Source organism: Equus asinus, chromosome 2 (genome assembly GCF_041296235.1).
Source record: "Equus asinus isolate D_3611 breed Donkey chromosome 2, EquAss-T2T_v2, whole genome shotgun sequence".
Classification (NCBI taxonomy): domain Eukaryota; kingdom Metazoa; phylum Chordata; class Mammalia; order Perissodactyla; family Equidae; genus Equus; species Equus asinus.
The window spans coordinates 145089608-145102472 of record NC_091791.1 but is presented as its reverse complement, the minus strand read 5'-3'; the positions used below and the strand labels follow the sequence as shown (position 1 = coordinate 145102472).

The 12865-nt window shown below is 38.4% G+C and overlaps 1 protein-coding gene across 14 annotated transcripts in view; it reads right to left on the bottom strand.

Annotated features, from left to right (window-relative positions):
* The window catches only part of ATOSA (atos homolog A), a 108862-nt gene that overhangs the window by 24879 nt on the left and 71118 nt on the right, over positions 1-12865 (bottom strand). For 9 of the 14 annotated variants that reach the window (XR_011499364.1, XR_011499365.1, XM_044764868.2 and 6 more), the window contains 3 exons: positions 2067-2251; positions 883-1085; positions 481-606 (listed from right to left, as the gene is read on the bottom strand). Coding sequence is in view for 12 of the 14 variants with exons in the window: in XM_044764868.2 (XP_044620803.2) it covers positions 481-606; positions 883-1085; positions 2067-2251 (514 nt within the window). In the remaining 2 variants the exon portion in view is untranslated. Of the gene's footprint in view, positions 1-480; positions 607-882; positions 1086-2066; positions 2252-9905; positions 10057-12865 lie in introns of all 14 variants that reach the window. The other 5 variants (XM_070501418.1, XM_070501399.1, XM_044764873.2 and 2 more) reach the window with 1 other exon arrangement.

The following is a 12865-nucleotide window of genomic DNA, read 5'->3' as shown; positions in this document are numbered from 1 at the left end:
TATGACTTAAAATTATTTGTCAAAACAGAAAAACAAGGACTTTGTATTTAGTACTAAATAAATGGACCCAGCTAATTCTATTGTGCAAGGTGCTTAAGAGATATTCTCTCTCATGGCCACCTGCCTAAAGAGACAACTAGTTGTTCAGTAGCCTGTTTATAGTTTTCAAGATGCCAAAAATTATGTCCACCATTGTGGAAGTTCAGCAGCCCAGAAAGTTTTTCCACTTTATTTATAATGGCAGCACTAGTCCATCGTTGGTTCTCTAAAGTAAGCTTAAAAGTTTTCTAAAAACTATTCTACACCCAAGAAGTAAAATTCGTACTGATTCACATCTAAATTGTTTTGAGAAAAACTTCAGTAAATTTTATCCACTTACACTTAGAAATAAAGGAAATAAACTACTTAAAAGGTAAAATATCATTCAGCAGCTAACCAATGCAGTTGAATACACACTCGTTTTTTTTGCCCTAGACATACCTGTAAAGAATATTTCGTGGAATAGCACCATGAGAAACACTCAGCCAAGCACTTAATTGAGAGAAAAACACAAATGAGCGGACAGCCAATAGAAGAGTCTTCTCCTCAATAAATCGATCGCCACTCCTAAGGGAAGTAAAAAAGCAACATCTAAACATCAGCAAATACAAAAGACAGAATTTTAGAAAGACAGAAGCTGAAATAAACATATCACTCGAGATGCGTGCTTTCAAAAGGATAGGAGTGCCTATACCGGTGTCAGGTGAAGTCACTTAAGTACTAAATTTCTAAATTTTACTACATAAATAGAAAGATTCAAAGATATATTGTTAAAATAATTTATAGAAAGTAACGGAAAACCAAATTTACCAAGAATAACTAGAACTCAATTCAACAACTTACTGTCGGGGAACTGGCTCCAGTCTCCATCTCTCTAACAGCAATGCATCTTGCTTAATCGCAGGATCATGCAGATCAATTCCTTCCGTGGTGGGCCCATCATCGCTGTAGCAGCAGTCTGGTAGGAGCATCACTTCCACCATGATGGGAAGGTTATTCTTCCACAACAATGTGACCTCAGACCTGGTTCGTCTGGCTTGGCGACACTTAGAGAAAATGAACATAACCAAAATGTCTCAATAACCCACCCAATTTTGTTTAAATTTGAAAATTATAAAGTCCCTACATCTGTATGAGAAATGAGTCATCTATTGGAGGGAGCTTTGCTCAGGCTTGTCTCTTTAGATTCCCTCATTAAACAATAGAGTACCACCCATGAGCTCCAGAGTGTTGGGATTAACTATTGAACAACAGTCATGATGCAAATCTTCTTGGGACGGATACCTTTGCTCTATCTGGTAGAGAAAGAGCTGCCATACACAATGTCTGGTAGGCCTCAAGGTGGCCCAGCCTTGCCTTGTTTGTTAACTGCATCATCACTACAGAGGAAAGGTTCACTCTAAGTGAAGGCCAAAATATTAAAAACTTATTTTAATTAAATGCTCAAAATAGACAAGATTTTAAAAGTTTAAAATTTTGTACTATATTTAAGAAACTAAATGGGAGAAAAATCCTTATAGCAAATTATACACTACCTACAAAATAATTACTTTTAACAGTATTATACAAAAACATTAATATGATAGCAAAAAGTATTCACCCACGGGGGAAGAAAAAAAGGAATATAAGAGGGAAATTGGTTAATGTGGGGAAAAATAACCATCAACATCAATCTAGTAGATAAATAAGAACATAAAGTGGATGAGCCAGGACTGAGACTCTAAAAATAAAGAAAGTTAAATCACAGTAGCAAAGATAACCTTAGATCTGGTGTGTGAGCAGGCAGGTATGAAATTGGCTGCCCACCTGCCTGCTGATCGGCAAAGCTACCTACTGTGCTATCAAAAGCTGCATTTAAGAGCCAAAGTTATTAGCTATCACCCAGGATTAGGCTTCTTTGTTTTATGGTTTTGGCCAATTTTATACTTAAATGTAAACATTATAATTGTGATGTAACAAAGGTAAGGACAGAATTTAAACTAGTTAATATAAGGAGAAATAAAAAGCATTCAACACACAGTTCTCACCTGGGCCAGCTTGTCACTACACTCATGTTTGGTAGTTACTGGGTAACAGGACTGTGCTGGAGGGCAATGGAAACTTTCCGTGCGACCTTTCACAGAACATTCAGGTGTTCGTCCTTCTGTTATTAACAAGGCCAAAGAGACCAAGAACTCTTCTGCATCATATTCAAAATATTCATCAAGAGTATCTGGTATTTAAAAAAAAAGAAAAAAGAACAACCCTTACTTTAACGTACTCTTGATAAGAATTCATCTTTTACACCTAAAATATCTCATGTCACATTCCATATTCAAGTATATTCACTAACAAAAAGTGAAAGAAGAGAATAAAAATGAGGAAATTAAAATACAGTAAATCTTAATTCACAAGAGTCAGGAGATGATGGATAATTCCAAATTCCAGTTAAGACAAAGCTAGTTCAAATTACGGCATAAAATTGTTCTTATGTAAACTTACAGCTAAAATATCTAAGATTCAAGCATACATTTATAATCCTATAGGTAATTATATTTTTGGATGTTAAGTGCGATAGTTTTCAGATGCAAAACTTCACCAATAGTCAAAAGGTTAAAAGGTCTTACGTCATGTATTTTTAGCTAAGATGTTTTATTACTATTATTAAATATTAGAAAAAGGTGCAGATCCAAATGCATGTTTCTCCCTTTCTCTCCCTTCTCCTTGAACTAGTTCCTTGTTCTCACAGCCCTAATTCTGTGATGTGGACATTCATAAGCCACGGGGGCCTTCTCGGACCGTCGTAGTTTCAGAGGAAGGACTGCTGTAACGATCCAGCGGGAGACGCAGGCCTGCACTGCAGTGCATGAAGTGTGATATCTTTTGGTTACTAAGGAGTTCCAAACGATCTAATCTGCAGATGTTTTTACTTAGTTGTAGTAATTTTTAAATTTCTCAAAAGTGCTCTAATTCTTTTAAACAGTTTTCATTTTCAAAATTGTTAACCTGTTGCACAGGTTGAACATGTGTGCACATGTTCACATACACGCACACACAAAATTCAATTTGTTGTGCAATCCAATTAAGCAACACATCTTGTAAGTGCCTGCTACATTATTAGGCGTTGCACTGCACATAGGTCCTAGACTCAAAGGGTTTATGATTCAGAGATGATTTTTAAAACAACTAGTATACTGCAGCATAATAAATTCCAAAGTTGTTCAGATGACAGTGGTAGAATTTTGCAAACGAGGTAGGTGTTGAGCAGAACCATGAGAAAGTGCAACGTGAATGGAGAATTTGTATTGAGAAAGTGTGGAAAAGGCAAGAATGGAGCCAGATTGTGAAAAGCCTTGAAGAGTATGAGGAAGAATGCCTCTTTCTAGCCTCAGGAAGGCTATCAGAAAAAGGAGGAGGCTTGAGAGCCAACTTTATTGAGCTTGCATTTTAAGACCATTCAGAAAAATTTTCCCTAAAATGACCATTTTCAACACATAAACTACCAGCCAACACTTACTAACATTGTCAGGTATTGCCAGTTCTTAGTACTTTCTATACATTAACTCACGAATGAGCAGCTCTAGAAGATGGGAACTATTCCCAGCCTTTTACAGATAACTGTGGCATAGAGGTTAAACAACGTGCCAAAGATCACCAGCTAGGGAGTGGCAACGTTGGAATTTGAACCTACACCGTCTGGGTTCAGAAATTGGGTCATTAACCACCCCGTAGATGCTTCCTTTCATTGTGGCTATACATTTTGCTTTTACATACTTTAATATATGTTTGTGAAAATATAAATGAAAATAATATATATTCAACACATATTGTAATAATACATTTTAGAACATATATGGTATAGAATTGGTTTCCAGGAATAGGATCCTAATTTATAATAATGTTCCAACTGGGAAAAAAAAAAAAAAGACAAGTCTCAACTTTCAACCCTCCTCCAGGAATCAATGAGGTCATGAGTCAAGGGTCTCCTGGGACTCACTGAATTAAATCATGGTGTCCCTTCAGAGGGAAGCAAAAAATGTAAAAAGGAATCCATTCAATCCTCTTCTCTGGTGGTTCTCTGGGTTTTCAAGGCCAGCTCAGGCTTGCCACAGGCTACATGGCATGATTTTGGCTCCAAGGAGATTTCTCTGGGCTCATCCGGTTCCCTCCCCCAGCTTGTGGGATAATCCTGGAGAGTTGAGAATTGTGGCAGAGGAGTGGCTCCTAATCTATGGAATGCTAAGTGATACCAAGATGTCAGCTACTCCATGTGAGTACCAAGGATGGTCCACAGCCTAAGTAATGTCTCATATTTATATGCTACTACTTAAAAAAAATATATCTATAGCGTTTCTGCTGCTGAGAGAAAACTACCAGGTCAGAGTAGGAAAGGGGGAAGGGCACATGAAGCAGGGAGTATGAGAGAGAGTGTTTTTGTTGTCTTTTGGGCTACCAGTACTCCATGACTTGTTATCCTTATACCTGCAAAACTATACAGTCATGTGTCACTTAACAACGGGGATATGTTCTGAGAAATGCATCATTAGGCGATTTCATCATTGTGCAAATGACGTAGTGGACTTACACAAACCTGGATGGCGTAGCCTACTACACACCTAGGCTACACGGTATAGCCTGTTGCTCCTAGGCTACAAACCTGTACGGCACATCACCATACTGAATACTGTAGGCTATTGTAACACAATGGTAAGTATTTGCATATCTAAATATATCTAAACATAGAAAAGGTATAGTAAAAATATGGCAGAAAAGCTAAAAAATGGTACACCTGTATAGGGCACTTACTATGAGTGCAGCTTGCAGGACTGAAGTTGCTCTGGGTGAGTCAGTGAGCGGTGGGTGAATGGGAAGCCTAGGACATCACAGCACACTACTGTAGACTTTATAAACACTGTACACTTAGGCTACACTAAATTTATAAAAAAAGTATCTTTCTTTCTTCAATAATAAATTAACTTTAGCTTATTGTAACATTTTTACTTTATAAACTTTTAAATTTTTTGACTTTTGCAGTAACACTTAGCTTAGAACACAAACACATTGTGCAGCTGTACAAAATACTTTTTATTTGTATCCTTCTTCTAATTGATATCACTATCTTCCTCTTCCACGTCTTGTCCCACTGGAAGGTCTTCAGGGGCAATAACATGCATGGAGCTGTCATCTCCTATGACAATGCCTTGTCCTGGAATACCTCCTGAAGGACCTGTCTGAGGCAGGTCTTTTCAGAAATATGTCCATGGTGGTTTGCTTGGCTTTTTTCTTTTTCTCATCATCCATTTGTTTGTAAGCAGATAATGAACCATGAACATTCCTCTCTATTCATGAAAACCTTTCAGTGTTGGGGTCCATGTTTTCACACTTCTTAAGGAGCTTGTTGAGGTCTGCAAAAGCTTCTGCTAAACCCTTCACTGTGAATTTTCTTGGGGGTTCTTCTTTTTCTTCTCCTGCAGTTTCCTTTTCTCTTGCCTATTCTTCAGCTATGCATTCCTGTTCCAGTTCCAACAACTCATTAGTCAATCCCTCAGGAGCCACCTTTAGGAACTCCTCAATGTCATCCTCATCCACACTCAGGTTAAAGTTGTTTGTCATCTCAACCACATCCTTGTTGATTTTTGCAACCTCCTCATCCTTGAGAAATCCTTTGAAGTCATGGATGAACCTCTTGAGCGTCTTCTTCCAGATGCCATTCAAACACTCCTTGGTGACATCACCCTAAGCCCAAGCAAGGTTCTTGATGCAGTCACAGATGTTGTAATCCTTCCAGAATTGCATCAGTGTCTTCCTCAGTTGTATCAATAGCCTGGGAAAGGTCCTCTGCAGGTAGGAGGCCTTAAAATCTCCTATAACTCCTTGATCACATTAGTTGGATCAAAGTGGTGGTGTTTGGAGGGAGAAACACTGCTTTGATAGTGGGATAAAGATCGCCAATAAAAGGAGGATGTCTGGGAGCATTATCAACATAAGCAAAATCTTGAAAGGTATGTTGTTCTCCAAACAGTACTTCTCCATTTCGCTGGCACAGCCATTCAGGAGGGTATCTTGGAAGAGGAGCTGGGTCATCCACGACTTCTTGTTGCTCCTGTAGTACACTGGCAGTGTGTGCTTACTGATATACTTGAAGGCCCTGGGGTTCTCACTGTGCCAGATCACAAAGGGTTTCAATTTGTAGCCTGAAACATTGCCCCCGAGCAAGACTGTTTATCCTGTCCTTAAAAGCCTTACGGGATCATCGTCAGTCATTGACCAAATTGTCATTATGGGGCTCATGACTGTTTCTCATCTCCAAAGCCCTAGTAGGGCATGGCTTACTCATGCACTAGCAATCATCAAGTTTCAAGTGATAAAAACTAAAGTGTTGTAAAAAAGCAGTTCTGAATAATATAACATTTGACTTAAATTTGGTTGCTTTGGTCATTATCTCCTTAGATAGTAAACTAAAAACTTCTGAAACCATGATCAGAGGCTACAGTTGGATGACTTAAATCACATAGCCAGAGTATTAAATATTTAAATGCAGAAATTTGAAAGAAAATTAGAGATGACAGTTATCTAAAACAATGATATAAATCTACTTTTGACAAGGAAAGATTATCTACAATGTAAGTGAAAACACAATGTTTCAAAAGAAAGAATGTTATGATTATGTGTTTGTGGGCTCACATGTGCATACATGTGTAGAAAGACACACACACAAAAAATATTATCAGTCCTACAAGCAAACACGCTAACACAAACTAAATTTTAAATCAATCACTATTCTCTGACTGGTATTAGATAAATGATAAGGCCCATTAACTGAAAAATAACATGTAAATAAAAGTATTACCTAGTGTCATATGTTTTAATTAATTAGCATTATTGTTTTGTAGAACCCCGACTAAGGAGGTCATGTTTGGTTACTTAATACAAGAATTTGTGAAGACACATAGGTAACAGTGTACTGGTTCTGGTGTTGAAAAGGGGAAACTTTGCAGTTTGAAACTCTCTTTTCTTCTTTGCTTTTTAAAAATAAACTTTAAAAAATTAGATGAGAACCAGAATCTCATATTGATAATATTATGAAAAACATATATGGATGGATCTGAGAATGGGTGTTAAGAATTAGTGGAAGATGTTATACTCAAAGAATTGGACTCTCAGTTGACATAAACAGTCTGTAGGTCTTAAGACTTCATTTATTCAATAAATATTTATTATACACCTAACGCGTGCCAGGTACTTTCTTAGATGCTGCGACTTGGAGCTTATATTCTAGTGGTGGCAGAGAAAAACCAAAACAAATTAATAAGAAAAATATCAGATGGTGCTAAGAGTAAAGATGCCATAATTGTGAAAAGGGTGATGTCAGAGGATTACGTGCACGTTTTATATCATATGTTCAGGAAAGGCTTTTCTGAGCAGATGACATGTAAGCTGAGATCCTGAACAAGGAGCTATCGGTTCAAAAATCAGGGGAAAGAGCATTCTGAGCAGAGGGTCTAAGGTGACAATGCAAGGGTAATGTCCCAGGAACTGACAGAAGGTGAATGAGGCTGGAATGGCGGGGGCAAGGAGGGAAAATGGTATGAGATGAAGTTTAGAATGGTGAGCAGGGACTAGATCATATAGGATTTGGAAGCTAGGGCAAGGAGTTTAGATTTTATCCTAAATGCAATGGGAAGCCATTGAAGGGTTTTAACTAGAGAAATGACATGATCTAACTCACATTTTAAAATGAGCACCATGGCTGCTACGTTGGTAACAGAATAGCAGAAAAAGAACCAAAGTAGGTATACTAGTCAGGAAGGCACTGTAGCTGCAGTTGTAAGGTTGGGGATATAGTTTTGGGGCTCACTGGCATTTGGATAGCACAGGCATACCTCGTTTTATTGCGCTTTGCTGATACTGCATTTTTTACAAGACCCTCCATCAGCAAAAAGACTATGACTTGCTGAAGGCTCAGATGATGGTTAGTACATTGGGTTTTTTTTTTTTATATAACACTATTACACACTTAACAGACTACAGTCTAGTGTAAACATAACTTTTACATACACTGGGAAACAAAAAATTCATGTGACTTGCTTTACTGTGATATTTGATTTATTGTGGTGGTCTGGAACCAAACTCTCAATATCTCGAGGGTATGTATGTATTTAGAGTCAAGAGTTATCTAGAAGAACATGAGGGGAACTCATGTCAGAGCCCTGGGGCACACTAGCAAGTACAGATCTGGTAGAATATGATGAACCAGCAAAAGGAGCTGTCAAGTTTGGTATAATAAAAGCTACACGAAAAAAAAAGTTTCAAGGAGGGCCTGGTTAACGGTCTCAAACATTGGTGAAGTTTAATAAAATACAAAGAAGCGATCACTGGATTTGGCAATAAGGAAGTCACTGGTGACCTTGACAATAGCCATCTCAGTAGATGGTGATAATGGAAGATTAGACAGATGTGATATACATTGTCAATTATTCTAAAGGGTTTAGATGATAAATACAAAAGCCTACTTTCCTAGCCCTCTCTTAACACAATGGCCATTGATGGATCACAACAGCTCTTTCTTATAAAAGATAAGTTAAATATGCAATATCATCACTAATACAAAACTGTCTCTAAATCCCAAAACAAGAATAAAAGAAGTTCCCTTCAAAGTCTATGGGACAGGGGCAGGAGAATCTCCTGCTTTATGGTCCTGAAATCTAGTCACTAAATCTTACTAACTTGTTCTTTTAAATTTCTCTTAGAATTAAACTCTTCCTTTTTAATCCTAAAACAGTTACCTAGTTAGGTTCTTATTACTTTAGATTTTTTTTTACTTTACCTGAATTACTACAACAGTCTCCTAGCTGCGGTGTGGGACTCTAGGCCCATTCTTATTCATCCTGCACCCTAATGCAGATTAATCTTCTTGAAAAGCCATTCCATCACGTTCCTCTCAGCTAAAAGTTTTTTGAGTTTGTTTGTTTTACTGGCTCCCTAACTGCCTACTGAACCCACTGTAAACTCTTAAGCCTGACATTCGGGCCTGGGCCACCATCCAGTGCCAGCTGCTCTGGCTATGCATTGCCAGATTCTGATGTGACTGCTGCCTTTGGAAATTACACATCGAAGTGAGCCTGCTTAAGACCCTACCTTTGCTTCTTCGTCCCATCTTCTACTGCTCCCTTCATGGTCTCTCTGCTTCAACCAAACTGTTCTCTATACCATGCTCCATTCCCACCTTGGGCCACTGCTCATTCTTTTTTTCCCATCAAACACGACTTCCTCCTCTCCTGTCCACCAATCCCGAACTTTTGAAGAGCTTTCCTGACTCTATTTTTTCCATGAAAGAGCCCTTTCCTAACTCATTTCCACACTGACGTTTTACTTACTTTATACTCTTCCCCAGAACTTATGTAAGCCCTCTAGGCTATGCCCGGTTACTTCAGGGTGCCGGCACACAACTGTAAGTCATGAATTTCACTGCCACCTGGGTAAGTTTCACTCTGTTCCATGGACAGACTGTACTGCTAACTTCAGCCAACCTTCTCCCAAACCTGGGGCACTGATCACAAATGTGACCATGAAAAAGGGAAGGACAGATCCGTGCAAATCAGCCATCACTTCACAAAAAACTCAGCACTATCTCAACCACTCCACAGTTACACCAACCCATCTGTTTCTTTAAAATAATATTCTTAATATTTCATGGAGTATTATCTCCTAAGGGGTTACGTTCTACACACATTGAAATATTTTTGGTTTTTCACCTGTATGTCCCAATCTCAAAGGTATGTGTTGTGTGTTTCTGTTTTAAGTCAGAATTGTAAAGGATCTTAGAAATCATGTAGCCTAATCTACGTTACTCCCAGATGAAGAAAAATAAGGTACAAAGACATCACCTTTCTTGTTCAAAGTGGTATACTGATGCAAACTGGATCCAGATTTCTTTATCCCTAGCACAACTCGATTTATATATCAAGAGAAGTCTTCAAGCAGAGAATAAAAGGCAAAGTTGACTTCAGTGACAAGTGCAAAAAATAGTGGCTGTAGCTGTAAACAAAAAGAGCAATCTTACATGTGCACTATTACTTTATAAAAATTAGTTTTACACATAAATATTTTCACTTACAGAATAGTATTTTCAAATACAAAAATATTCTTTATTTTTGTCATTAACCAACAAAACTTAAACTGAAATTTTAAAAATCCTCAGCACTCTATTATGAAAAAGGCAAGTAATCTGTAAACTTATTATGGACTGACTTTTAAAAGCAACTTTCTGGGCTGGCATATAGTTTGTTTAAATTCAACCCAATATTTCTACTCTACATCTGCTTCATATACAATAACCACCAAAGTTCAAAATCATGATTAAAGCACAGCAATATTCTGAGGTGCCATCTGAAAAACTAAGTCATGCGTATGTTTTTATAATAATCTAGCTCTTCGAAAATTGGCTATAAATTTCAATTGTCACATAATCCAAACACTCAATTAAACAAAGATGATCACCATCATCTCGAGTTGTGCAGTGTTTCATCAGGGGCTTCCTCTTTTCAATTCTCTTGATGTAGCATAGAGTACTAGTTAAGAGCATGAACTCTCAGGTCAGGCAACCAGTTCTACTACTTGCTGGTTGTTTGGCCTTGTACAGGTTATACAACCTCTCTTTGCCTCAGGTTGTCGTTTTTTTTTAAAGATTGGCACCTGAGCTAACATCTCTTGCCATCTTCCTTTTTTTCCCCTTTCTTCTCCCCAAATCCCCCCAGTACATAGTTGTATATTCTAGTTGCAGGTCCTTTTGGTTCTGCTATGTGGAACGCCACCTCAGCATGGCCTGATGAGCAGTGCCATGTCCGCACCCAGGATCCGAGCCAGTGAAACCCTGGGCCGCCGAAGCGGAGCGCGCAAACCCAACCACTTGGCCACAGGGCTAGCCCCACCTCAGATTTTTTTTTTTTAATCTATTAAATGGGGATAATAATAGTACCAGCCAAGGTCACACACATTATCGGTAAGTACAGACCCATCTTTAAGAGCCCACTTTCCGCTACCAATAGTTCTTAACATTCTTAATTACAGAAGCTCATACTTATTTTTCATTTCACACAAAAATGACTCAGAGGTTACCCCCCCAACTCAAGGAACAGATTCTAGAAAGCTCCTTAGATAGATATATCTTCAAGGATGCCTGGTATTGAAAGAATTTGGACAGCTACTCCATTCTTTCCTTATGTCTCTCCTTTTAAAGCTCTCTCAATTTAGAAATCATGGAAAAGGCCTAGATCATGTGGTTCCAGAAAGAGCAAGAGCATATCCTACCTAGAAACACTATCCATATAATGCATGGCAAAACTGCCCTATTATATCTGCTTATAAATAAAGTGTTTCAATGTTCTGTTTTGCACATTAAAAAACACTCAGAGTTAATTAAAACCAAGGTTGGTCCCTTTATTATCAAAGAAAAATAAGCAGAATCTTTGGCAAAAAGACAAGGGATAAACTTTTTGTAAAAGGCCAACTCTTGGCCTTTGCATAGAATTCAGGAATTAAAGAACTCGAGGGAACCTTCAAGAGTGTATTTTCATTAATTTATAGATGAAAAAATTGGACTTCAGAGAGGTAAAGTGACTGCTCAGACACACACAGCAACATAACGATAACACGAGGCCCTAATCCAAGGTCTCCTGTGCATGCACAAAGTCAGAAATTTGAGGACTTTTCTTCCAAGTCTCATCCAGTGTGCCTACCTAAACTGTAGCTCCACATTAGTCCAGTTCAATTCTGGCTCAGGGAAGAATCAGGGACAGAGACTCAGCCTTAGGTATGTGTTGGCTTAGTATCAAGGTCATTCTTGTCACTCACTCTGTATGTTATCCAGCCTCTGAATGGTGATTCTGGTCCTTAATGTAAAACATCTTGGTGTCTAATTCCCAATCTCTGTTTTCCTGTGAATTCTTACTGGACTTTCCAGTTTACATGGCTACTGTTCTGCATTCTTGCCAGAATGTTCTGTGTTTCTCTGCCCAGGCAGCCACTCTGGATCCAAATTTTTGCCACTGAGACATAAGGTGCTTACCTACCTCAGATGTGTTTCCTTGATATCTAATATCTTTTTTTTTTAAACACTTGGGGTTTTAATTAAACTATTAACAAACAAGCCTCAGTTTGAAAGTTCATTAATAAGAATGCATCGGGATCCCTAGCGTTGATATAATCAAGCCCAGCTTATCGCTAGGAAGTGGTGGGCCAAGGAAAGCAACAGGGATGCACGGCCTCCCATTTTCCTATTTTAGTTATATTATTTTATTGAAACAAAGGCTGTTCTCCAATGACAGACATTTAGGATATTTGGTGATGCAGTGAATAGAGCATCATCACAGCATTGCTGTACTAATGATACTTGGCATTGAGTTTAATAAAGGTGACTGGATAACAGGTGCTTTCCTGATGAGGCGATGGCTTCCGCAAATCAGGCTAAATGTGCTGAGGCTGGTTTGTGGCCCTTTCCTGGTAGCTTTAGTTTAGAGCTGGCATTACAGCAGCAGTCCTTGATAATTTCAACCTAATTTGAATGTTGCAGTAGGATGTTGCTTCTGTCAAGTTTGTTCTTTTCTTCTTCAAAGTTTATCCCTCCAGATGGTTGTTGATTGTCTTAATTTGGGCTACATCAGAAGAAGACCCTGGTAGGCTCTGGGTGCATCTCGGCGGGAGGTGAGACCCCTCTGGAGACTGAAGCATTGGTGGCGGCCATTATTATGTGATATCTGTTATATCTGATATGCATTCCTATATGCCATGGCCACCCAAACTCTAAACCTGACACTTTGAACTTTGCAAAAGAAGAGATGTAAGTGAG